This window comes from Drosophila persimilis, unplaced genomic scaffold (assembly GCF_003286085.1).
Source record: "Drosophila persimilis strain 14011-0111.01,24,50 unplaced genomic scaffold, DperRS2 tig00000002-arrow-pilon, whole genome shotgun sequence".
Taxonomy (NCBI): Eukaryota; Metazoa; Arthropoda; class Insecta; order Diptera; family Drosophilidae; genus Drosophila; species Drosophila persimilis.
The window spans coordinates 8367642-8391946 of NW_020825289.1; the positions used below are offsets into that span (position 1 = coordinate 8367642).

Here is a 24305-nt window from a genome sequence, read left to right on the forward strand (position 1 = left end):
CGATATCGAACTTGACATCTGGTAAGGTTCGGCAATGAGCCCCAATCCATGCACAATGTTGCGAACAACATTAATTTGTAAAACGGTTTTAACTCAAAATACAATACATGCGAGTACTTAGAAGTAGTTCATCTAGTAGGAAATTTATTCAATGTGGGCAAAGCTGAGAGTATTTTTACGGCATATTTGGAAAATTAAACGGTATATTTTTTTGTATATTTCTAAGGGTCGGACGGTATATTATATCGTTAAATCCTCATCCCTAGCATTGTTGATTTTTTGCCGAAACACGCTTCAATCGGGGAAATTAGTTTTAATTTTTAAAATATAATATATAACGCTTAATACCTACAACTCCAAATACTAGTCAACATTAAGTACGATATCCGCGCGTGTTCATCTACACAGGCAACAACCCACAGGTAAGTCAGCTGATGGATTACATTTGGAGACAATTCGCTTACATAATTTTGGGCCGGAACTTTTGTTTTCTCCCGTTAGAATTCGCATGCAATTGTCACAATGACATCATTGTTCGATTTTTAGAGCCCCTCACACTATGCACACTTTTTTGTGTTTTCGGTTGCACTATTTCGGTTGTCAATTGCATCAGCTTTGGGGGAATGAAATCTTAAATGCCACTGCACCATCGACATGCCAGCAGATTAGTGGGCAGCAGCAAATATGTGACACCGGCCAGAAACACAACAGTTCGCTTTTGAATTAGAATTTATGTTTTATTATTCAGTTTGGGATATCATTATCATGAATCTTACTAAACATGTTAGAAATACTTTCATTTGTGGATTAGACGGACTACATCTCTATAGATCTAGATCTCTTCGTTCCCTTTGAGAATTCCACTTACGAGTAATTACCTAATTGAATTGGTTACATTTCGAAAATGGCTTCTATTCCTTTTATTATTTTCTGTGTTATTTTTAGGCAAAACTATTTAGTGCAGGTGCCCCATTCGTTTTAAATTAGTGATTTTTTCCCTTTCTATTCATGTTAAAGTTAACTTAAAGCTGCTTATTGTTTGCAGAGCTCCTGCTCCTCATCTTCTCTGCTTTTTTACGCATTTCAATCACAAAACATTTACATAGTATTAACAGTGAGAAACAAATACAGAGACATTAGATTAGAAATTGATCAACATTTATACGAAAATATATATCATGTAGGTGTGTAGACTTATCGTTGAGAGTGTACTTAAATGCGGCATTTAGCTTTTACAATTATTCATTTAATATAAACAAATCTCCTGTTCCCTGCTGCTTCCCCTCTTCCTCCGCCTATTCCTATTCCTATTCCAGGGAGCGCCTGCGTAGCTGACGGCGCACTCCGACAATGGCAGCATTGCTGCGGTCCAGGAGCTCGTTTGAGAGACGCGCCAGCAGCGGCAGCTCCCGCATGGACACATTTACCGAGGGCAAGGGGGCCAGCTGCTGTTGCAGCTTCTTGATGGGCGTCGGCGGCTCCTGCTGGTGATGCTGGGGTGTGACTGGCAAGCTGGTTGTGTTTGTGATCTTCACCACAACATCGCAGTGGCGTTCAAGGGCCTCGGCTCCAAGGGAGTCGGGCCTCTGTTCGGTTGATTTCAACCTTTCGGTTTGCTGCCGCTTGGCTGACTCCTTGAGCATCATTAGATGATCCAGTTTATCCACCGTGGCCTTCAATTCGTGCTCCCAGACATCGTTCTGCTGCTGACCATCCCCGCCCTCGATGGGGCGCACTGCGAGGATTTTCACCTTCTGACGCAGGGCCTCCAGATCGCCTTCGTCGACCGCGCCTCGAAACTCTCTAGCCCCCGTCTCATCGTAGTCGCAGGCATCCTCCTCGTCCTCAGTTTCCGCTGTGTTTGCTGGCTGTTTTACCGCCAATGACATTTGACTGCCGGCTATAGAGGGATAGTCGCATTTCTCCAGCTCCATCTGAAAGTCCGGCAGCGAAGGCAAAGCACTGGACGTGGGCGTGTTCAGCTCGGCACCGACGCCCGGCTCGCGGGGTCCTGGCGGTGTGGGATAATCCCCGCGCTGCCTATGTATATCCTCGCTAATCCTCTCCAGGTTTCGCAAAGCCGTGGAATAAGTGCTCTTTGCCCCAGCCACCTGCTGTTGCAGCTCTTGAATTCGATTCTTTTGGGTCTGGAGTTGATCCTGGCAGACTTGCTTCTCCTCGAAGTAGGGTCGCGACTTGTTGATGCTCCTCCTGAAGCGGTCCTCCAGCTGCTGCAACTTCTGCTCGGCCGTGTGGAAGAGACGCGTCCGTCTCTGGTGCTCGGCATGGCAGTCGGCCTTTTGGGTCTCGGCATCCATCACCTTTTGGGTGGCATGGTTCAGCATCTCCTGCCAGGCGTTGTCGAACTGCCATTCGTGTGAGTTGGACATGAAACGTTGCTCGGCCAGCGCCACCGTTTCCTTGGCCGCGGCATGAATTTCTTGAATGGGGAAAATCGAGAGTTTATGGGTTACTCGGATAATTCAAAGCGTGTGTTCATTGGCTCACCATTGGCTCGTTGGAATTTAACCGCTGCCTGCTGGCATTGGATTTGTGCCTCGCGTGCCTTCTCCAGAGCTTCATGGTAGGGACGGGCCTTCTCTATGCAGCTGCCCAGCTTCTTGGATGAAAGCTTCAGGCGCCGTGTGGACTCGTTCAACAGAATCCGAAAGGTGGAATTGGCCTCCTGTGGGCGGCAAAACATGAGTAAAAGCAGCTTCAAGCCATTTAGCCCGTCTCCACTTACCTCTAACTCGATCTCCAGCTTGTTTATCTCATCCGTAGCACTATTGAGATTCTCCAATTCAATCTGTGGAGAGAACAGAAAATGAACATTTAATGAATGCCTTTGTTTTTCGTTCATTTCCAGTAATTGCTAATCTCCTGCCCTTGGACCACCTCAAAGATGCCTCAATCGAAACACCGCGGCGGGGCCGCGTCCTCCAAGGATTCTAAATACGATCTGGGTAAAATTTCCGCTCGCGTTGATCGCGTTCATGTCAGCGGGCTGCTGCGGACCCACAACGACTATGTGATGAGGGCGGCGGACGGACTCTTCAAGGCGGACAACTTCCAGGACGTCATGCTGGAGGCCATGTCGACCAAGGCGTACCTGCACGAGCTGGGCATCTTCAAGGATGTGAGCGTGCACATCGACGTCAGTCGCGGGGCAGATGCCTCGCCCCAGGGCTATGAAGTCACCTTCAAGGGCAACGAGTACTCCCGCATGATGGGCTCCGCCGGAACGGAGGTGGGCCAGAACGAGGGCTCCCTACGCACAGAGCTGACCGTCCCGAACATCCTGGGCCGTGGCGAGAGCATCTCCCTGCAGGGCAGCTACAGCAACACCAGGGCCAATGATCTGCAACTCAAGTTCTGGAAGCCCTTCTTTCACACCCGCTTTCGCGAGAATCGACCCGAGTAAGGACCCGACTCGACAAAGTCTCCTCTGGGCAGTAAATTTACTAAGAAATCCTTTCAATCTTTACAGATTCTCGTTCAGCATATTCAGGCAAACGGATCGCTTCGACATTAGCTCATTTCAATCCACAAATGTGGGCTACTTGATTGACTTCTCGGCCCACAGCAGCCTGGGAGTGGATGTAAGTGCGCAAAGAACTCTCTCGAGTGCCAACTTAACTATCTGTGTATTTCCCTAGCTAACTCACTCGCTGCAGTACGAGAACTCGATCAGAAACGTGGGTTTGCTGAACAAATCCGTGCCATTTGGCATTCGGGAGCATTGTGGGCCCAAACTGGCCTCACTGGTGCGCTACTCCGTGGTCTTTGACAATCGGGATGCCAATGTCTTTGCCACGCGGGGTATTCTACTGAAATCCACCAACGAGTACTGCGGTCTGGGTGGCAACGTCGCCTACACCAGCAGCACAGCCCACGGAGAGGTGAATGTGCCGCTCTTCTCTGGATTTGTGGCGCAGTTCTGTGGACGCGTGGGCATCGTCAAGGAGACCAAACAGACCACCTTGTTGCCCATCAGTTCGCTCTTCTATTGCGGCGGACCCATGACATTGCGAGGATTCAAATACGGCGGAGCTGGACCCGTGGTAGACGGCACACCGATTGGGGCGCAGACCTACTGGTGCACGGGGGCGCATCTGTGGGCGCCGCTGCCTTTTGCCGGCGTCTTCAAGAGCCTGGCCAGCAACTTTAGAACGCATTTCTTCTACAACATTGGAAACACCAATACTTTTAGCTTAGGTAAGCAAAGCCTGCCCGGCTGATCCGGTGTCCCATCTTTTCACGGCTTTCCCTTTGCAGAGAATATGCGTAGCGCCTTTGGCATGGGTCTGGCCTTCAAGTTCGCCGATCGGGCACGCATCGAAATCAACTACTGCATCCCAGTGCGTCGCCAGGCCACCGACAAGGTGCTCAATGGCTTCCAGTTTGGCATCGGCTACGAGTTCATCTAGAAAATGTGTTCCTTCGACAAATCCATTGACTGGATATGTAGTGTCCCCCCCTCGCAACAGCAGAGAGCCCATGAGAATCCCCCAAAATCCCACAAAATGTAGCTTGTCTTGTCTTTCGAGAAGATTTATCCTGTTCTGTATTTTTTGTCAATGCATTTTTCCTCCTAAAACAAATTTATTTGTAGTCCAGCAAACATTTAAGTAGTTCCTAAGGCGCGTGTGTACATACTTAATAGCGAAACGAGAAACGAAGAATATACAAAAATGTTTCAAGAATTTGGAAAAGCAAAAAAATTTTGTGAATGTGGGTTGGTTTGATTTGTCTGTGGAGTGAAGAAGACGCTAGGACTTTGAAGTGAACGCATATTCTCCGTGGAGTGGAACCGAACTGAGGTAATGCTATAGCCCCATGAGAGAAAATGGAATTGCATTTTGAGCAGACAATTCCATCAACAAATCTAGGGGGCGAAAATCCAAATCCAATCCCTCCCGGCCCAAAGGTCACAAACACCACACCCCTCCCCCTTTTCTGTACGAAAAATCACTCTTTTCTTGACGGCTCTGAGCTGGAATTGAACTCAGGAGCTTCACACTAAAAGCAAGCCCCGAGGAGCGCCACTCAACGCTCTCCGCCACGCGAACATCGATAGAAGCCGCATCTAAAAATGGATGTTGACGAGAGAGAGAGAGAAGGGCAAAGTAATGGAATCAGTGCTGGCAATTTAGCTTATTTTCTCGGAGCTTTTAGTCGGATTCAATAACAAATAACTTTTCTCCTAAGGGAAATTTGAGTGAGGGGAAAAAGTCTGGATATATTGAATAACAAATTATATAGGAAAATGTGCCAAAATGTGTATTTTTGAAATGAATTCAGTTCGTGAAATCTAAATTTTTTTTTAAATAAGTTTTTTGAAAAGTAAGCTGAAAATACATATATTTGTTGATAGCTTGAAGAAAATTGCAGATTTATATGTTAAATGTTTTTCTTATGCATTAATAATACCAAACAATCATTAATTACTGATTATTTAAAATAAGGATAGAAAGAAAAACCACACACAGAAATTAATCTTGTTATATTATGTATACAAGTTTTTATGAAAAAAACATGTTATTGAATTAAATTTGTTACATTCCCCTCGTTTGAGGGGAACTTTAAGAAATTATGATGTTCAGTAAGAGAACGAACATAGCCATTGTTGAAAACAAACATGCGTTGCTTAAGTTTAGTGCACGTTTCACAATTTTACAGAATTCCTAGCTCTTCCATATGGCTAAAATCTACATTCACAGGCAGGGGCAGAGCCAGAGGCAGGGCATGGGATGGGGAAGCGGACATGTTCATGGATCGCTGAACTGCATGCGGTTACAGTTTGGTTTTTTATACACAAGTTTTCAGTGTAGCGTTGGACCCACACATACATTTCGTGGTCGAGAAAACGGGTTTTAATTGTAATATTTTTGGTTTTTAGGTTTGCCTCTTTTTACGGCTGCTCTTGGCTGGGCTTGTCCCAGTTTGATTTTAATCGTGTCCGTTGACCATTTCTCCACATCCCGGACACAAACATGAGCCGCTGAGAGGCCAGCGAGAGGGCAGGTCTTCTCAACGAGTCGCTCGAGTTGGCCCTGTCTCGTAATCGTGATTGATTCAAGAGCCGAGACAAGGCTTAGGGTGCCCTCCAAACGGGTTTTAGCGCCTGTAAACAAACGAAACCAGTTTGGGGTATCCGATTCGCCGCAGATGAAAGGCAGCTTGAAGCTTGAACTTTCCTGGAATTTCTGGCTTCTCCAGAAGCGAGGAGGGACTCAGGAGGAGTGAGCCAGCATTTTTGGTCTGGCATTTCCCTCGGAAGATGTAGTTTTTGGTTAATTCAAAGTTTACTTTCTCACATTTCCACATGCAATTGAAAAAGTTGAGGCAAAGACCTGGAAAAACAAAACAAAGCAAAAACCCCACAAAACAAAGCTCAATAATTAATGCTGTCGCATGCGGCGGAGGGAGGGGGCCTAGACCTTTGCAAATACATCCTATCTGGGGACCTCCCCCACTCCCCCTCTGAAGCCAATGGAGGGGAAAAAACCTTTATTACGCTGCCATTTCAATTGTAAATTTTGCCAGCCAAGGTAGCCCCGGCTGTGTATGCATTGTGGCAGAAAGAAATATTTGATTATCCACAAAAAATACAAAATAAATATTAAATGCTGAAATGACGCTGGAAAAAATGTGTACAAATATTTTCGCAACTTTATCGTCAAAAAATAAACACCCAAAACGGCAAATGGGGGAACTGGACTCAATAAATATCAATAGCATTTTCAAAAGAGCTCAATTCTTATGGCATATGGCAAATATTCCTGGAATATTACAAGCCCCTGTCGACATATTTCAGAGAACTGTACTTTAACTATTGATTTGTATCATTTTACACATCTGAAGCAAAACACAGCCGTAGTCATGTGGAACAAGGTCTATTCTGGTCTGGGCCCGAAACGTTACCAAATCACGCGATGTGCCGACGTTTTTCTTGCCTTTCGTTGTGCAATCTCGCCGGAGTGGCGTTGCCAAAGGGCAGCCCGAGGCGAAGACCGGCTTGAGTCACAGACTGAAGCGAATCATCAAATGCAAAAGGTTACAGCCAGGTTACAGCGCGTCTCTTGGCCAGAATCGGTAGATGACGTGAGTGCGGCTCGTTAGGATCCCAAACAATTTCGTCAGACAAGAAGGCGCCGGCCGCCCCCGCCGCATTGTTTAGACAACAGACAGCCCTGAGGGGAATGTAGTGTAATGACTATATTTAGGATATTTGCAAACAGACAGACAGAAAGCAATAAATAAAATGGAAGTGCGGCCACACCCATCTAGGAAATGGATAGGACTTCTCCCTCGAGGACTGTGCAAAAACAGCCTCCCCTATCCCATCCTTTCCCTTCGTTTATTAGCAATATCCTATGCAAACAGCACCCCGGCATATCGTATGATTATTATACATTAACTTATCCCTTCCCGTTTCAGTTCCACTTTCCTTTTTCCATTGCCGGCACTCCCCTCCCTGTTCCGCTCGACAGCTGCCTTTTTAGTGGCGTGATGCCGACGTCGGGGCTGACCTGACCTGACCTACATACATCCGCACTCTCTCTGTCTCTCTCTTGTCCTGTTGGTGCGACAACATTGCCAAAATGGCAATAGGAGCGTACTGTAATGGAAACCCATAAAAAATTATACATATCTACAATCGATACGACTTGCGCAGGCGACACAAAGGACATTCAACCCGTAGAAAGTACTCGAAACCAAACTGGAACAGCTCTTGGCTAAGAAAGTCGCTTTGCAAGACGCGGAGAGGTCAAAGAGGTGGTTATATAAAGCAAACGCTACAGCATTGCGTGAATGAATGTCAGGCAACTCGAAAGCCAAGCCAATTAATGTGTTTTATAATTAGTTCAAGCTCTAGTACCCCCACCGTACACTCTCCAAGCGTTATGTCAACTTTCGTGGGGGAACTTTCAGAATGCTGAAGAAGTTGGGGGGGCTGGGGAATGACCCACTTTGCATGGAACCTAAAATGTTTATACAAATTAATGTCAATTGCCGAAAAGTTCTGGTCTCTCTTCAAAGTTCAAATAAAGGCAATCGGAGTGCAATTGTGAAATATTCATTTATGAGACTTGCTGACTGATAAGATACGCCAGCGGCATTCCCCCCATTGCTGATTCGATAACACAGGAAATGGCCATTTGACTGCATAATAATAGTTGTTGTTACATACAAATGACATTAACAATTCCAATTCAAAGACAACGAGCCACAAACGAAACAAATCAAAATGTAAATGAATTCATTAAGCCTCAAAATCAGAGGAGCCACTCTTTCTCCCTCTCTCTCTCTCAGTTATGCATCATTGATGATAATTATTATGACGATGATGATGAAGGTAAAGGCCACCCCTCAGAGACAGTGCACTGCTTTCATTTAAAAGTTCAACAAACAGTGGGCGAGAGGAGAGGGTGTGGTATATTTATGCAAGTGCTTTTTTATTTCAATAAACTTCCTACAGTTGCTTCGCGTTTTTTCACACTATAAATAAACCCAAGCGACGATCGCCCCGTCTCGTCAGACGATCAGAACCGACTCTGACCGCTGGCTCTGGCAAGGGTAGCGTGGCCGAGCGGTCTAAGGCGCTGGTTTAAGGCACCAGTCTCCTCGGAGGCGTGGGTTCGAATCCCACCGCTGCCACATAGAGAATGATCTTTTTTTCCTTTTTTTTTTACAGAGAATTCTTTTACTCTATGCATTTTCAGTTTTAAGCAGAGCTTAGATTTTATACGAGTACGTTTTCAGTTCTAAAAAGAATTTAGACTTGAGTTCATTAAGAAGTTTTCTGAGTGAATTATTTCCTTCTAAAATTGAGTCGACATAACACTTAATTAAAGCCACGTTAATGACGCATGTCATTGGACATGGTTTAGTGATTCATTTTACTTAAAATCGTGTTCTCTAAATCGTGAGAAAATCAATTACTAAATTAAAGGTAGAGAGGTTTGTTTAATTTAAGATGGTGTAAATCTTTATGGTACTAAGCATTGGATCGTTTAAGAGAACTACATTTTTGGAGTCCGATTATAAAAATCTATATATTGCCGCTGACTCACTTATCGGACCCACTTTTCTGATTCATTGTCCCCCCCACCTCAGTGGTGTTCTCTAATTCCCTGACAAAAGCCCCCTGGAAGCTTATGTACGCTCACCTTTCTTGCGTAACTGACACCCATCCAAATCCAAGTATTTGGTAGTCATTTAGGCATTGAACTTTATCAGTTTGAGCAGTGGAGTGGATAAAGTTTCCTTCGCTAATCAAATTACCAGCATTATCTACTGGGACAAGGCTGTGCGATAATTATTATTTATAATTTGCTTCAAAGTTTTTCCCACCAGTTTTCTCTCCAAGATAGAGACAACTAACTCGCCTCCCCTCGCCACCATTTGTCTGTGAAAACAATTATCGTATAATCGATAAGTGCCAGATAATTATACGACCCATGACGAAGAAAGTTTTGGGCAAAGAAAACGAGCAGAAAAACTCCCCCGGCACGCAAATGATAATGCTTTCCAGAGACGTGACGCGTGTGGGATTTTGTACAGAAATAAAAACAAACGCAAATACTCGGTGTTTTGGGAGAAAAAACACAAAGAAACAGCTGTCGAGGCACACGAATTGAAGTTAAATAGACTTTGGGCCATCGCCGCCCTAATCTTTTCGTTGTCTATTCCGTTTGTCGTCACCAAGTTTCCTCTGATAAAAGAATCTGCACGCGCAAAGAACTAGCGAACAAAACCCACCTTTTCCATTGATAAATAATTGACAATAGAGAACGGCGGAGAACAGAGAAAGGAAACAAAGCTTGTCTAAAGAGGAAGTCGCACATAAAACATTGAAAAATCGTCAAAATATAATACATAGCAAAAATCAAGATGTTTTTGCGTATTTGGTAATATATTTTGTACAGATGAGAGAGCTCACACTAACCGGTTTCGCATTCCATTCGGTATGCCATAGCAAAACAAATTTTGTTTAGAGTAGAACCTTATCTCTCTCTCTCTCTCTTTCTCTGTGTGATTCTTCCATTCGAATTGTATATTTTCGCGCTCACCATATTTATAGACATTATCGAGTGTTTCAATCAAGTCACATGGCCAGAATCAATGGTAATGTTTTTACGCCGCGTGTGACGTCTCCCGCTAGGTTTTCGGGCTCCAAAAATAGACAAACGAAGGTCTATAGTGCGGATTCAATTTGATCCAAACGGGGAATATTCTCCGGCACATTCATCGCCTCCTTTAATGCCCATTAATGCCCAGCGACTAGAAATTTGCAAATTATTTCGCGCTGTTGAACAAGTAACAAAATAAATCTTAAATTATGCAAAATGCGCCGGGGGCGATACGAAGCACCGAACCAGAGACGCGACGCAGACACTTTGTATTGTGTTGTGTCGTCTCTTTTCTCGAATTGCCTCACAACGAAATGAACCCGAATCCAGAGATGTTTCGACTGTAAAACACCCAGTAACAACGAATTCATTTGAGCTTTTTGAACGTGGAAGCTGCATTTACAGCTCTCCTACTCGGATGTACCAAACAGAGCTCAAACATCATACGCCTTTCTTCTATACGAGCACAGGGTGTACAGTGCTTGCGTGTGCGCTTCGGTATTTCCATTTATTAAATTTTGCATGCAGCCACCAGGCCTCTCCCGAAAATCACCAAGAGCGATATAGAGGGAGCGAGAGGGCAATAACTGCACTTGAATCTGTTTTAGGTACCCCGAACGGAGAGGAAATTTCCCAAAGAACAAAATATAATCCCATTACCAGGAAGTTAGTGTGAGTCGAAGAGGGAGAAATGGAGGATAAAGAAACAAACTCTTGACCCTGGGGCACTTTGTGAGTGTTTGTGCGTGTGATGGAGAGTTACAATTCCTGCAGCATTTTTCACAATGAATATTAGTTTTTCGATGGGAAAGGAAACTTGCAATTTGTTAAACCGCTTGGGAAATTGATTTCTGTTGTGTGAGTGTGGCTAAAAGTCAGCAAAGCGTAAAAAAGGTTGCACGCAATAAAAAGAGCCAACGAAATGGAATGCAAAACATAACGGCGCTTTCCTGTAAAGAGTCTGTCAAAGCCAATTAAAAGAGAGCAGAGAGACACAAAGAAAGAGGGGGAGAGAACTAACAAATAGTAGGAACAACAATTGCAGCAACACACAAAAACAAAACAACGTGCCAAGGCAGCGTTTTCTATATGTGCTTAGGTACATATGTACATATATATGAATGTATATTTGAGTGAAACGCCTGGCACTGCCTGGTACGGGGCACGTGCATATTTGAGGGCCACAAGGGGTACGCAGAGAGGTGGAAGCCCCCCACTCACCTGAATTTGCGGGTCCAGCTCGCTCTCTTCAGTATTCGACATATTTGCTTTTATTTGTGCCTGCAGCCGATCCAATCGCAGGAGAATGTCAATTGAGTTAGTTTTCACTTTTTTGTCCGACACTTTTCAATTTAAATCCAGTTGCATTTGCATTTGCATTTTCACTTGCATTTCGCTCAACTTGATCTTGTTGTTTGCCCCTCACACTCTCCTTCGTCAAGCAAATTGTTAATTTTCCTCAAAGCGCTCGAGTCTGCATGGGTGTGTGTGTGCTGGTGATTTGTTGTCAATATTATGTAAATAGGCCTGCGGCTGGCTCTATTGCTGTTTAACTCGCCAATTTTGTTAAAAGAAAAAAATATTAAAGCATTTTCTCTGCCGTCTTTGACGCCACCAACCAAAACAGTCACAGGGGACGCGCGGGGCTTCTATCAACTTTTGACTACTTTAAACATGGACAAATTACACGTAAACATAAATCAAACTGCTGGTCCACCTTTTGCCCCGAATATAATATATTTATGTAGTTGTTTTTAATTACTAATCTACCCTAGGAGGAGGAAGTGAGACGAGACGCGTCCGACCGCGGCGGTACAAATTCTAACAATACAATATTTACAAAAACAGCAGAACTACACGGTAACTACACATTGGCTACATAATGGGATGAAAAAGAGGGTAAGGACAACAGGCAAAACGTCTCGAAAAGCCAACGCTTGCAAGGTAAATTCCACCCCTTTAGCCAAATATCGAGTTTATGTCTTCATGGTATATTTTCCTCACACGCGAGGTGAGGTTCGTACGAACCTTGCAATTTGCCTTGGCTGTTTTTGCCTGTTGTCCATACCCCTTCTATAGGCTTTTCAAAACTACGACTCATTTTTTCGCTGCATTGTTAACAGTTGTATCGATAGCCGCGATTTTCGATTCTACTTATGGTCGAATGACAAACACTATCGACCTATCTAAATTAATTGTATTATTATGTTGATTGCGGTGCTTTCTAGGTGAATTGTTGGCCTCCAGCGTTATATGGCCCTCAAAAAATACATGTCTTCTTTCATAAAAAATTTGAATATTTATCTGATTTTATTTGTTAACAAACAACAGTGTACCTGGTCACACTGTGGACAACGACCACCCAGAAAACCAAACGCTCGCAAATTATATCATATAAGAAACGCTCGCAATTGGACCCGCAAATGATAGATATATGATACTTGTATACTTGTGTCGTTCAGGTTTTTACAGTTAAGGTATAGTTTATGATAGCTCGCAAACGGATCTTTTGCGAGCATTGCACGATATCTTTTGCGAGACTGTGGCTCGCTTGCGAGAGTTTTGCGGACTTTTCGCGAAAGTCACGTTTGTTTGTTTGCTGGGTATGTACATCATGCTTTGGTATTAATTCATCACCGGCTCCAAAGATGCTAACAAAACAAAAACTGCGATCCTCTTTGGAGTTGCTGAAACGGTACGAATGGCTTTTGAACTCCTACGTTATGGTAAGTGAATTGTTTGAGTCTTATTCACTTATTAATTGATTCGCCTTCCGTAGGACTTTTATGTGGATGACCATTGGAGCAAACTGCCGGATAGTTGGCAACATCACCTTGAAAGCATTCCTATGGAAAGATTTGAGGCGCTGCTCTACATTAGTGACAGTGAAGCTGCTCCCAAAAATACGAGCATAGTATGGCCGCTGGAGTTGTTGGCGTTGCGTCGAGCACTTCGTAATCTCTGCATTGGGCGGACAGAGGAGAATCAACCCAAAGTTGGTAAACTCTAGCCCCAGCCTGAAGAGGAAGAGGGTCATGGTACTAATCGTCTTTTCGCATGCAGGAATCGTTTCCTTGTCCGTTGCTGCATCATCCCAAGCTGAAGCACCTGTTCATGAAACGAGTCAAGCCAAAGAAGCAACATGAAATCACCCGAATGGCTGAAATTTGTGCTCTCAGCTGCCGGACGACACCAGTGGATTTCGTTGTTGATTTCGGAGCAGGCGTTGGTCACCTGGCACGCATTCTGGGCTATGGATTTGGCATACAAGTCTGCTGTTTCGAGATGCAGACCGAGCTAAATCAGCAAGCAGTGGCCATTGATATGAAGCTGGAGTCGATTGCAGCAAAGCTCACGGAGGCCAGCGGCTACAAGCGACCTGTACATCTCACTCAGCGTCTGGAGAGTAACACGCAACCGGCGCAATTCATCGCCGGGATCCGGGATACCTTGCAGCTGGCAAGCGATGACTTTCGATTTGGAATCATAGGCCTGCATCCGTGTGGGAATCTGGGGGCGACCCTGATGCGAATGTTCCTTGGGTGCTCGCAAGCCAAGTTCCTGAACTTCGTGGGCTGCTGCTACCAGAAAATGAGCACTCCAGCAACACATCCCGGCGCGGAGGTGCATGGTTATCCGTTAAGTGCGTTCCTGCAGAGCAAACCGGATACAGATACTAACCTCAGCTACGAGGCCAGGGAGATCTCTTGCCATGCCATGGAGGTGTACCGTGATCGCCTACAGGCTGGTCAATATGACCATTTGAAAATACACTCGTTTAGGGCCGCCGCCGAACGCATTATTGTCCAGCAGTTTCCACATCTGCGGCACTGTGCTCTCCGTAACGTAAAACATGCCCCTGGAATGTCGTTCGACGAGTAAGTCGTGCACCACACTCCTTGTTATCTTGATAATTCGATATCCAGATGGTCTGGTCTATAGTTATTTCCAGAAAGCCGTGCAGGGGACTCGATTTGAAATGCTAGAACGACAGGCTCTGAGTATTAGGCAATGCGATGCAGATGTAAAGCACTGGAAGCGGCTCGTTATCTTCTACACGCTTCGCCTAATGCTGGCGCCGCTTGTGGAAAGCATTATCCTCTACGATCGTGCTCTCTTTCTATCTGAGAATGGTATTCTTCTGATCCTCTTGATTTATATGATATTCCTTTACAAGCAATCCCTTACTTGCAGATTGTCAGGTGGAGGTTCAGGCAATCTTCAATCCCCGCCTATCGCCGAGAAACCACATCACCAGGGCTGTGAAAACCAGACGCTGCCTCAGTAATAATCTGGGTCAGCAATAAACCGCAAACCTCAGACCTCAAGTGGCTTATCTTAAAGATTTAAAGTTGTTTTTTATAAGGGTTTATTAAAACAAAGATAAAGATATTATCATAAGTCAGATACACTAAGTACTTAAAGTCTGTCTAGATCGTTGAACGGATAGAATCGGATAGATATTGCTCCTCAGGACCTTCCTTCCTAGTTGTAGTAGCCCTTCTCGTCGGCTGCCTCCACAATGGTGCGAATGGCGGTGAAGGCCTCGCTGGCTGTTGGCTGTATCTCCACGGCGGGTAGAATGAAGAGGTCCTGGCTGTCGGGCGGTCCGCGCAGCTCGAATGTGTAAGCAATCGGAATGCCCGCCTCTTCATGGGCCCAGTCCATGCTGCCACCGCTCGAGGGATAGATGGTCTCGTAGAGACTCCCGCTGACATAGTCGCGTCCACTCTCCGCCTTGATGGCGGCCGCCGCCTTCTTGCCAAACTCTTGCAGATCGTCGTAGTTGGACACACGCTCCTTGGTGTATCCGTACGGGAACATGAGCATCTGCGAGTACGAATGCAATGCGATGTATGTTTTGATCTGCTCCTTCTGGACGTTGCTGCGTATGAACTGGAGGAGGCACTGGGTCTCCAGCTCGCTTCCGGCAGAGGGGCCGGCAAAGTCATAGCGCGTCGGATCACTGCTGGAGCCGGTGGAGTTCCAGTGATCGGGATAGTTTCGGTTCAGGTCTACGCCGCGGCAGGTGCCGAACAATTGACGATTCTTGCGCCACATGCGGTCATGCTCGAAGGTGTACTTGTAGCCGTCGGGATTCACGCAGGGAAATATGATCCAATTGAAGTTCTTGGCCAGCTTCTGCACGCCAGGGTCCTGCGAGGTCAGCAGCTCATTGATAATGTACGTCGCTGTGGCCGGCGCAATCCATTCGCGGGCATGTATGCCGCTCTCAATGAAGATGGCCTTGTTGTCCGGATTGCTGGCCAGCTTGATGCCCTTAATGGCGTGGCCCTGGGTGCTTTTGCCCATGTCGAGCACGGTCAACAGATCGGGGTACTTCTTCGCCATTACATCCATCCAACCGTAGATGGTCTTCAGGTGGAAGAAATGCTGCCAGTCGTACTGCGTGGCATCAATGCTCTCGGGCAGCACCTCGCCCATATTGCGATCGATCTTTTCCTGAAAGTTGTACGTCTGCAAAGAGTCCAAATGTTAGAGGTCAAATCAACGTATAATGAAGAGATTCAATCGCCATGCAATACCAGAACACGATGCTTCAGCTTGTAGGTCTTCAGCAGATCGGCAAAGTCTGCCACTCGATGAGCCGCCACCAGAATGGACAACTTCTGGCCAATCTCGCGGGCATGGCCGATGAATGTTAGACTGTCGCTCTGGTCCTCCAGTTTCTGGAACAACTCGATCTGCTCCTGATTGTCAAATTGTACATTGTAGATGCGATAATGGTCGTACCGGGCCTGATCCGGCGGGGGCGGGGACCCAGCGTCAATCAGGCAAATTTCGTCGCCACATTCCAGTTTAATACCACTCGCTGCCATCGTCAGAATCGTAATGACTAACAACCGCGCGCCGACTAGCCATGTTAGCATATTTATAATATTATTTCTGTCCCCGTTCCCCCTTCTCAGGCCGTAGACTAGTTCGCCGAAGAGCGTATGTATATGCAGGCAAGAGCGAGCGAGAGGCTCGAGGCCCAGAGAGTATTTGTTATCAACACTTTGCAGCAGGCGAGCAGGAAACATATGTACGTATGTTTGCGATTGAGAGGGTGCGGGTGCGGGCAAACCAGATCCGTCACAGCTGTGGACTAATCCGGAAAATCAAGAGAGAAATAGAGTCGCAGACATGTTTCGCGTGTCCGTTGTTTTATTGTTTCATGGAAAATGTGACATGCTTAATCCTAGGTACTGCAAATGGTTTTACAATATTTTTATACCCCCTCATGTAATGTGACCTACTTCTTCTTTCCGCGGCCCAGGGTCAGCGTCGATAGGTGGCTGCTGCCGTTGGAGAGCTGCTGCTTGCGGCGCTGCAGTTCCTGGCACTCCTCCTCGAGTAGGCGACGGGTCTCCTCCAGTCTGGCCTTCTCCTCCAGATGCTCCCTCTTGAGGCACTCGAATTTGGTGTGCAGCTCCTTCTCGCTTTCTTTGAGCTCGTTCTCCTTCTGCTTGACACGCTGCACAAACATTTGACGCACTTCCTCCTCCTTGGCCTGCAGACAGGCCAAGTGATTGGTGCGCTTCGTCTCGAATGTCTGCTGGAAGGAAACCGGCTTGTTGTTGCAATCCACATCAACAAAGCCCATCTGCTGCAGACGTCGCTGGCGGAAGAGCTCGTAGTGGCGCGTGTGAGTCTGCTCCCGCAGATCCTCCATGTTGGTGCGAATGAGCATCTCGCGCAGCTTCACAAAGTCACAGTGAACTTCGTTCTCGATCTGCACCGTGCCCCAGGGATACTGGCGGGCGCGTACCATCTTGCTGCCGATCTTCACAAACTCTGTGCTGCCGACGACAGCGAAGGGAACATGGCTGTTCATGGACTCGTTCGTCTCGGACACCGTCTCGTCGTCCGTGGGAAACTCATATATGTTAACTTTGTTCTCGCGTAACTCGGCCAGAATCCTCGCCTTGAAGCCAGCCAGCTCCGACTTTGATATGGTGTCGGCCTTGGCAATGACCGGTATAATGTTGACCTTGTTGTCCAACTGCTTCATGCACACCAGATCCATCGACTTTAGGCCATGTCCGGTTGGGCAGATGAAGTAGAGACAGACGTGGACGCGCCCGTCATGGGCGGTGGCCATCGATCGCTGGATCTTGAGCTCCTCCTGCAAGTAGGACTCAAACTGTGAGTCTACATATTCGACGAGCGCCTTGTACGAGTCCTCCTTGTTAACCTGGTCGCCGTAACCAATCGTGTCGCAAATTGTTAGCTTCAGCCGAACGTTGCTCTCCTGCAGTTCGTAGGTGTGGGCCTTCAACTTGACATTGGGCAGGTTGTGGGTGCTGGGCGCCGACCCAAAGCTGGTGTTGAACAAGGTGTCCATCAAGGTTGACTTTCCCAGCGCCGTTTCGCCAATACACATGATGTTGAAGCTGAAGCCATTCTGCACGCTTTTATTGACCAATTGGTCGGGGAGAGTGTCGAAGCCCACATGGCCCCCCAGTTGGAGTTGTCGTGGAACCGCCACCGATGCCTTTTCCGTTGCTACATGTACCATTTCGTCTATGCTTCGAAACTGTCAGTCTCAAGATCTTTGCCGGTGTCCTTTTATATGATTAGATAGCCAAATTTCAAGAACACCAACACGTCAGACTAGTCATCGGGATTCCCAGCATCTGCTGCGATAATGAGAGTTTAATTACCTAAATACGAAGGCTTCCTTACCTGTTTTCAGTTTACCTGCGTTACTTTGAATTCGGATTTTAAGAGCACAGAGATTTTCCCTCCATAAAGGTTATGTCGAGAAGAGTTGCGTTGCCGATATCGGGGACATCGATGCTCCGACTCGCCGACTCATCGCCGAAAGTCCACCTCTAGCGCATACAGAATTTGCAACGCCGCAGAAAAAACGCGTTTCGTGGTCTATTTTACCGACGAATTGGCTAAAGTTAATATATATTTTAGTTTCGAAGTGAAAACAGTGGTAAGGACTTAATTGGCAAACCGAATTTCTTTTCATTGGGCTCCCTACATACCCTTAAAGAGTTTTTTCTTTGTCAGTGGCGGCCGCCATTTTTTTTCTGCCATGGTCGGTGTCGTCTTTTCTCTTTTTTCACCAAGGGGCACTTGTACGATGCAACTAATTGGTTATTCGGGTCGCGTTTCATCACTTAGTTTTCAATTCACTCTGTTTTTGGCCATCTTGCAGACATAGTCACGAGAAAAGCTTCTCAGGCAGCCCCATAATTGCAAGAGCATAACCCACCCGCTCATGAGTAGTCATAGAGACGGACCCGGACCTGAACTCGATCGCATCACAGTCAAAATCCACAACATGAAGCGAAGCGCCTCGCGCTCCCCAGGCCCTGGTCCAGGTAGAGGACCCTTGCCTCCCAGGAACTCCAGGAGCATAGGACGCGGCTACGACAATGGCAGCGGAGTGCCAGGCGACTCGCCCGAACGCATCTCCCCGGAGCGCATGCGACGCCGTTTGGATAGGTCACCGAGTCCACGTGGCCGCTACGGATCGCCGCATAGGGAGCAGTACATGCGTGGGCCGCCGTCTGCGGAACGCCCTGCCGCCTACAAGGTTTTGTGCGTGAGTGCACTGCCCCCAAAGGCACCGGACGAGTTCGTCGAGGAGACGCTTTACCGCGAGTACAAGAAATTCGGGGACTTTAGTGTTCGCATCGCGCACGACCTCGACGAGCGGGTGGCTTACGTGTGCTTCCGCACACCTGACGATGCTCGAGAGGCGAAGCATCACAAGCCGCGCCTGATCATCTACGACAAAATGGTGATGGTGGAGCCAGTGTACAAATCGATCCCCCGTCCTGACTACAGGTATGATTCGTTAGCTCTGAGCTGTAGTTGTTCCCTGCAAGCAATTACCGATACCTGAAATATTTACAGACCTCGCGGGCATTCTATATCGCCGCCGGACTACGAACGTTACCACTACTCGCGCTCGCCCATGGGACCAGGTGGGCCCATCGACCACCGCCGACCTCCGATTGATCCGTACGATCGTTACGGATCGTTACCGCATATGCATCCGCATGCAGTGCATCCACGCGAGTACCGTCCCATGCACCACGAGTATCCTCATCCACCACGTGGTCCCCCGATGCACCGTGGTCATCCGCATCATCTGCACGGAGGTCATCCTCCGCCCCATCAGTATCCCCCCATGAGGCCTATGGCCCCGCGAGCACCGCATGTTCCGTATGAAAAGCCTGAGAGCAAAAAGGACAAGTTTCCCAACTATCTGCACCACGTGCAGCCCGAGGATGATCCACTCGCGACGCGCACTCTCTTCGCCGGCAACCTGGAGGTGACCATAGCCGACGATGAACTGCGTCGCATATTCAGCAAGTACGGCGTGGTCGACGACATCGATATAAAGCGGCCACCGCCTGGCACCGGAAACGCATTCGCCTTTGTGCGCTACCAGAATCTTGACATGGCTCATCGGGCCAAAATCGAACTCTCCGGACAGTACATTGGCAAGTTCCAGTGTAAGATTGGCTACGGAAAAGTGACGCCAGCTACACGCATGTGGATCGGCGGACTGGGTGCTTGGACCTCGGTGACACAGCTGGAGCGAGAATTCGACCGCTTTGGGGCCATCAAGAAGATTGAGTATCAAAAAGGAGAGCCCTACGCGTACATACAATACGAGACGGTGGAGGCAGCCACAGCAGCGGTCAAGGAGATGCGAGGCTTCCCCCTGGGCGGTCCGGAGCGTAGACTGCGCACTGATTTTGCAGAGCTGCCGGGAGCCACACCAGCGGCGTCCTCGTTTAAGACCTCCAAGCCGCCGTACGATGAGAGCGCACTAGAGTATCGACGTCCGGAGTACGATCCCTACTACGAAGAGGCACCTGTATATGCCCCCCGGGGCGGCTATTCCCCCTATCCGCCGCGTGGCGGCTACCGCGGTCGTGGTGGCTATCGCGGACGTGGTCGCGGCATGTATCACTATCACAATGATGTACACAGGCCTCCACACCCTGGTGCGCTGGGCGGAGGGCCCTCTTCGGTGCCGCCACCAGGCGGAGTGGATGATGAGTGGCGTCGTCCACCGGGCGAGTCCTACGATCGGACAGCTCGTTCCATTTCACGCGAACCTGGCGTTGAGCGTTCCCGTTCTCGTTCGCCCCTCAAGCGCGGCCGTTCTCCAGGCTCCGACTCTGACACCTCGACTCGACGCAACGATGTACTCGGCACGGCCACCACAGTACCAGAAGTGGCGCGCAAGTGCGGCACGGTGTGGACTGGAGCTCTGATCCTGAAGAGCTCCCTCTTCCCGGCCAAGTTCCATTTGACAGACGGTGACACGGACATCGTGGAGTCTCTGATGCGGGACGAGGAGGGCAAGCATAACCTACGCATAACCCAGAGACTGCGCCTAGATCCCCCAAAGCTAGATGATGTGCAGAAGCGCATCGCCTCCTCCTCGGCGCATGCCATCTTCATGGGTCTGGCCGGATCCACGGTGGACACCAATTGTGATGACACAAGCGTTCAGACGCGTCCACTGCGCAATCTTGTGTCCTACCTAAAGCAAAAGGAGGCGGCTGGTGTGATCTCCTTGCTGAACAAGGAGACCGAGGCGACGGGAGTTCTGTATGCCTTCCCCCCCTGTGACTTTTCTACAGAGCTGCTGAAGCGCACGTGCGTCAGCCTCACCGAGGAAGCCCTCAAGGAGGATCATCTCGTCATTGTTGTGGTGCGCGGTGGAACGGCCTAACTTGGGCCTGGGAAGGGGAGTGGCAGTGTAGGGAGGAGGAGAGCTAAAGTGCTGGACAAACTGCGAGGTAAAAAGCTATCCACAGGGCTCGTTGGAAAGCACACTCCCCTCCACAACGTAACTATTAAGTAGAAAACCTAATGTATCTAAGAGTCCCCTATCCAGAGGAGACGTGACATACACGCAAGGGTCGTGTATATGGTGGACACCAGACATCCTTGACATCCTAGACATCACACATCCCCATACACAAAAACACATTCGATTCACTTAGCCATAGAAATATCTACACACCCATGCACTCCCTTAGAGAAGACCCGGAGAATTGAGCAGACATCCCATAACCAGTAACAGAACCAGTAATCCCCCATAATCCATTGTAATTAATCAATTATTGTTCTTTTTGCAGTTCTTTGAGAGGCAGTCTGATCCTTATGGTTTCTTGAAAGTTCTCCCGTTGTGTTAGTGACAGTGTACAGTTGTGCTTAAAAAGTTGTGGAATGAAACCCACAAGAAAAGTTTTTTGTAATTGCTATCTAAACTACACAAGTATTTTTTTTAATTTGTAATTATATATGATAAAGTGTCCAATTTCCGAATGAAATGCAAGATATCTATCTCCCTTACGAAACAATTCAGAAAATATTCAACGAGTGCAAAAAAGAGTTTTGTGTTATTTTGAAATTCATCCTTATTTCGAGTTGTGTTATTTTCGATACCCTGTTTATGCAAAGTTTTAGTTTAAGACCGTAAAATAGTGCGACAACAAGTGCACCCCCAGTCTGATTGTCGACATTACATGCGAGCAAACACCAGAACTCGTTTCTCAAGCAGATGAGCAGTTAAGCAGTGCCCTCCGAGTTGATTTCGTTGCTTGGTGCTTGACGCTTGGTGCATGGTGCATGGTGCAGTGCAGCAGTTTTTCCCCTGTGCAAAAAGTGTGTTAAATAAACAATGATTTGAATTGTTCCATTGGTGGCCTGATGATGCCTTCAGCTTCACTCGAATCTCCTCGTGGCTTGGCGCTTGCTGTGGTGAGTGAGGTGTGGTGTGGTGAATCTGTGCTGTATTCGGTCCTTCTGGACCTGGACCCTGTTCTCGATCCGTTCCGATACGTTCACCTTCCATCCGAATAGAGAACGTCGTGTAGCATTCGCTCCAAAATGTTTTCGCTGTTTGAATGGGTTTGGCGATTGTTACATTGGTTCTCTTGTGGTTGCTCTCAACAACAAAGTGGTGTGGTGTGGTGTTTCGATTATAATTTTACAAATACATATATGATTTTCCGTTTATGTGTGTTCAAGTGTCCATTCCGGAACAATATCATTACTATACAGCTATAGATGGATAATAGCTACCTATCCCAGAAAAGAAAGTGCATGTGTATGTGTATGCGTGCGTTGTCAAATCACAAATATCGAGAGAGATACGTACATATTTATTGAAAATTCGAAAATTCTGTTTAATCGAGCCTAATAGATCCTGAATCTATACCCTCAGAGATAGTTGTACCGCAAAAAAGTAAAATAATTCAAGTTGAAAGCAAAGCATATATACCTATACCAAAAGGATAAAGATAACCATGAAAATATTCCATGCTATGCTTCAAAAAATATTACAAACAATTGTCTATTATACTGATACTTAAATAAAATATAATCGTCAACAATCTATCCCAATTACAATGTCAATGTCAATGTGTTCAAAGTTTCGCTGTGAAAAAAGTGAGTTCTAGTGCCCGTCGTGATGCAGTGCAACGATCCAATCCGATCCCAGAAGCAGGAAGGTAAAATAATCCGCGCCATGGATATGTTCAACGTAAACACTTATGTTTGATTTAATAGCAATCCAAGTTCAATCGTAATATATATAAAAGGTTGTACAGATGGCATAATATGAAGGTTGCTCCACCTTATATGTGACGAATCCATCCTTTTCAGCATCCCACAAGAAGTTAACCATCGAATAGAGGCCCTGCATCAGGCACTCGCCCACAGTGACGAGCACTATGTAACGATATCTGCGGGAGAGCAGATTATATAGACTGGGGATTAGGGAGAACTCCACATAGGGATGGGGATGGTGATTACCTATCATAGTTCATTAATTTAATGCGATTTTTGATCTCCTCGCTGATCTGGGCTGCCATGTGCAGCGAGTGCTTTGGATGAAACATGTACTCATCGTTGTAGTGCTTGTTCATAACCGCCTTCATGATTATTTCCACCCGCTCCTTGTTCAAAGGGTTCTTGGGTTCCAGGCGATACGTGGGCATAAAGCGCATAGTGGGCTACCACAAGAGGGACAGGTTAGACGGGGAACGGGATTTAAGGGAACTTCCAGAACTTACCTTCGGCTGCGGAGCCATGCCGAAGGGGCTGGTCACCCCCCCAGACTTAGTCAGAGATGTGCGCTGGCTGCCAGTCCCTCTCTGCATGGTGGCGGAACGAAACAACACGTTAGTTCTGGATTAGACATGTCCCCAAACCCAAAACCAGATCCACGGCACTGCACAACACAACACATCCCAATCCCTAAACCCAACCCAAAACTGATGCCTGGCCGGGATATGCGTGACAGTGTCAAATTTCGGGCAGCAAATGCATTCCCATGTTCACATTTCGTAACAAGCATCAATCCATTAAAAAGACATCAAATACCCATGGAATCATGATGGCAAAATCAATCGTGTACCTTCTCACGCTCCTGGCCCAGACACAGGGTAACCAGACCCGACCAGTTCTTGGCTGCAGAGTCGGCCATTTCGGTTGAACGCTTGGCGTGCCGTCAATGTTGGAATCGAGTCGAGTACGTCGCGGTTAACCATAAAACCACAAATGATTAGCCATTTCCAGCATGACAAAGTGCCGCATGTCTCCGTGGCAATGTCCCGGGACATTGTTGGATCAATAAATGGCACACATTCTGCCCCCAATCCGATGCCGATGGCTGGGATGTGGATGTGTTTTTGTGTGCCACTTGGCAGCCGACTGCCGAGTGCCGAACTTACCTCTCCCTTGCCCGCTTTGTCCTTGTCTTTTCCCTTGCCGGATTTCTCCTTAGAAGAAGCAGCAGGCGCAGCTGCTTTATCCTCCTCCTTGGCAGCGGGAGCCGCAGGCCCATCCTGCTTGGTGGGCTGCTCTTCTGGAGTGTCGGACATTATCCGAGTGTTTTTTTCTTATTTTTATTTTAAAGGCAAAAACTACTAGCTCTTCCTGTTGTGACTACAAATAAATATCTAAGATGAGCGGGGACAGAATCCCAGAACTGGGATAGCCTACTGGGATTCGGGGATATCATAGCTTGGCGTGATGTTAAACTAAAACTTTGTCTGAGTCTGAGTCAGTGATGTCTTCATGAAATCTGAGTAGCTCTGAGTCATCGAGATCCAAAGGTAAGGTACGACGACTCTCATATTTGTTTAGACTTGAAAATATTCCAGAGAATTC

General features: G+C 47.2%; 7 protein-coding genes and 1 non-coding gene across 9 annotated transcripts; 4 read left to right on the forward strand and 4 right to left on the reverse strand.

Moving 5' to 3' along the window:
• The first annotated feature begins 342 nt into the window (after positions 1 to 342).
• On the forward strand, positions 343 to 4706 carry LOC6590545 (SAM50-like protein CG7639). Its single transcript, XM_002016190.2, has 5 exons — positions 343 to 422; positions 2870 to 3420; positions 3491 to 3602; positions 3660 to 4218; positions 4279 to 4706. Exons 2-5 carry the CDS (start codon positions 2906 to 2908, stop codon positions 4428 to 4430), a joined length of 1338 nt encoding a protein of 445 aa, XP_002016226.1. The 5' UTR covers positions 343 to 422; positions 2870 to 2905; the 3' UTR covers positions 4431 to 4706.
• LOC6590544 (SH3 domain-binding protein 5 homolog) lies at positions 717 to 11945 on the reverse strand. Its single transcript, XM_002016189.2, has 4 exons — positions 11361 to 11945; positions 2747 to 2809; positions 2509 to 2686; positions 717 to 2440 (listed from the first exon to the last, which is right to left on the reverse strand). The coding sequence occupies exons 1-4, from the start codon at positions 11400 to 11402 to the stop codon at positions 1308 to 1310; spliced, it is 1416 nt and encodes a 471-aa protein (XP_002016225.1). The 5' UTR covers positions 11403 to 11945; the 3' UTR covers positions 717 to 1307.
• Trnal-aag lies at positions 8583 to 8664 on the forward strand. Its single transcript has one exon. It is a non-coding gene; the product is annotated as a tRNA-Leu (tRNA).
• A 698-nt stretch (positions 11946 to 12643) lies between the features above and the next one.
• Positions 12644 to 14546, forward strand: LOC6590547 (protein RRNAD1). The gene is made up of 5 exons (XM_002016191.2): positions 12644 to 12865; positions 12919 to 13134; positions 13203 to 14017; positions 14082 to 14272; positions 14334 to 14546. Exons 1-5 carry the CDS (start codon positions 12788 to 12790, stop codon positions 14444 to 14446), a joined length of 1413 nt encoding a protein of 470 aa, XP_002016227.1. The 5' UTR covers positions 12644 to 12787; the 3' UTR covers positions 14447 to 14546.
• On the reverse strand, positions 14492 to 16045 carry LOC6590548 (zinc carboxypeptidase). The gene is made up of 2 exons (XM_002016192.2): positions 15686 to 16045; positions 14492 to 15617 (listed from the first exon to the last, which is right to left on the reverse strand). The coding sequence occupies exons 1-2, from the start codon at positions 16028 to 16030 to the stop codon at positions 14625 to 14627; spliced, it is 1338 nt and encodes a 445-aa protein (XP_002016228.2). The 5' UTR covers positions 16031 to 16045; the 3' UTR covers positions 14492 to 14624.
• Positions 16046 to 16300: 255 nt separating this feature from the next.
• LOC6590549 (septin-2) lies at positions 16301 to 17779 on the reverse strand. The gene has a single exon (XM_002016193.2). The coding sequence runs from the start codon at positions 17659 to 17661 to the stop codon at positions 16396 to 16398; it is 1266 nt and encodes a 421-aa protein (XP_002016229.1). The 5' UTR covers positions 17662 to 17779; the 3' UTR covers positions 16301 to 16395.
• A 232-nt stretch (positions 17780 to 18011) lies between these two features.
• LOC6590550 (RNA-binding protein spenito) lies at positions 18012 to 21828 on the forward strand. Of its 2 annotated transcripts, XR_003408524.1 has the most exons (4): positions 18012 to 18087; positions 18313 to 18947; positions 19017 to 21203; positions 21266 to 21828. XR_003408524.1 is itself a non-coding variant. In XM_026986689.1 (3 exons), exons 2-3 carry the CDS (start codon positions 18376 to 18378, stop codon positions 20854 to 20856), a joined length of 2412 nt encoding a protein of 803 aa, XP_026842490.1. In that variant the 5' UTR covers positions 18012 to 18087; positions 18313 to 18375; the 3' UTR covers positions 20857 to 21828. The 2 variants fall into 2 exon arrangements, 1 of the variants encoding a protein (XP_026842490.1); XM_026986689.1 differs by having other exon boundaries at positions 19017 to 21828.
• Positions 21829 to 22488: 660 nt separating this feature from the next.
• Positions 22489 to 24283, reverse strand: LOC6590551 (tctex1 domain-containing protein 2). Its single transcript, XM_002016195.2, has 4 exons — positions 23867 to 24283; positions 23207 to 23287; positions 22947 to 23146; positions 22489 to 22876 (listed from the first exon to the last, which is right to left on the reverse strand). The coding sequence occupies exons 1-4, from the start codon at positions 24014 to 24016 to the stop codon at positions 22711 to 22713; spliced, it is 597 nt and encodes a 198-aa protein (XP_002016231.1). The 5' UTR covers positions 24017 to 24283; the 3' UTR covers positions 22489 to 22710.
• Between the last annotated feature and the right edge of the window lie 22 nt (positions 24284 to 24305).

What these genes read in the sequence shown, in the direction of transcription:
- LOC6590548 (XM_002016192.2), bottom strand. Translation starts at nt 16,030, where the DNA reads ATGCTAACATGGCTAGTCGGCGCGCGGTTGTTAGTCATTACGATTCTG. An exon ending in AGCTGAAGCATCGTGTTCTG is followed by an intron (nt 15,618 to 15,685) that starts GTATTGCATGGC and finishes GACTCTTTGCAG; the next exon opens with ACGTACAACTTTCAGGAAAA.
- LOC6590550 (XM_026986689.1), top strand. Translation starts at nt 18,376, where the DNA reads ATGAGTAGTCATAGAGACGGACCCGGACCTGAACTCGATCGCATCACA. An exon ending in ATCCCCCGTCCTGACTACAG is followed by an intron (nt 18,948 to 19,016) that starts GTATGATTCGTT and finishes AAATATTTACAG; the next exon opens with ACCTCGCGGGCATTCTATAT.
- LOC6590551 (XM_002016195.2), bottom strand. Translation starts at nt 24,016, where the DNA reads ATGTCCGACACTCCAGAAGAGCAGCCCACCAAGCAGGATGGGCCTGCG. An exon ending in GCATGGCTCCGCAGCCGAAG is followed by an intron (nt 23,147 to 23,206) that starts GTAAGTTCTGGA and finishes CTCTTGTGGTAG; the next exon opens with CCCACTATGCGCTTTATGCC. An exon ending in AAATTAATGAACTATGATAG is followed by an intron (nt 22,877 to 22,946) that starts GTAATCACCATC and finishes GCTCTCCCGCAG; the next exon opens with ATATCGTTACATAGTGCTCG.
- LOC6590549 (XM_002016193.2), bottom strand. Translation starts at nt 17,661, where the DNA reads ATGGTACATGTAGCAACGGAAAAGGCATCGGTGGCGGTTCCACGACAA.
- LOC6590545 (XM_002016190.2), top strand. Translation starts at nt 2,906, where the DNA reads ATGCCTCAATCGAAACACCGCGGCGGGGCCGCGTCCTCCAAGGATTCT. An exon ending in TTTCGCGAGAATCGACCCGA is followed by an intron (nt 3,421 to 3,490) that starts GTAAGGACCCGA and finishes CAATCTTTACAG; the next exon opens with ATTCTCGTTCAGCATATTCA. An exon ending in CACCAATACTTTTAGCTTAG is followed by an intron (nt 4,219 to 4,278) that starts GTAAGCAAAGCC and finishes TTCCCTTTGCAG; the next exon opens with AGAATATGCGTAGCGCCTTT.
- LOC6590547 (XM_002016191.2), top strand. Translation starts at nt 12,788, where the DNA reads ATGCTAACAAAACAAAAACTGCGATCCTCTTTGGAGTTGCTGAAACGG. An exon ending in CAGAGGAGAATCAACCCAAA is followed by an intron (nt 13,135 to 13,202) that starts GTTGGTAAACTC and finishes TTTCGCATGCAG; the next exon opens with GAATCGTTTCCTTGTCCGTT. An exon ending in TCTCTTTCTATCTGAGAATG is followed by an intron (nt 14,273 to 14,333) that starts GTATTCTTCTGA and finishes CCTTACTTGCAG; the next exon opens with ATTGTCAGGTGGAGGTTCAG.
- LOC6590544 (XM_002016189.2), bottom strand. Translation starts at nt 11,402, where the DNA reads ATGTCGAATACTGAAGAGAGCGAGCTGGACCCGCAAATTCAG. An exon ending in AGCTGGACCCGCAAATTCAG is followed by an intron (nt 2,810 to 11,360) that starts GTGAGTGGGGGG and finishes TTCTCTCCACAG; the next exon opens with ATTGAATTGGAGAATCTCAA. An exon ending in TAAATTCCAACGAGCCAATG is followed by an intron (nt 2,441 to 2,508) that starts GTGAGCCAATGA and finishes TCCCCATTCAAG; the next exon opens with AAATTCATGCCGCGGCCAAG.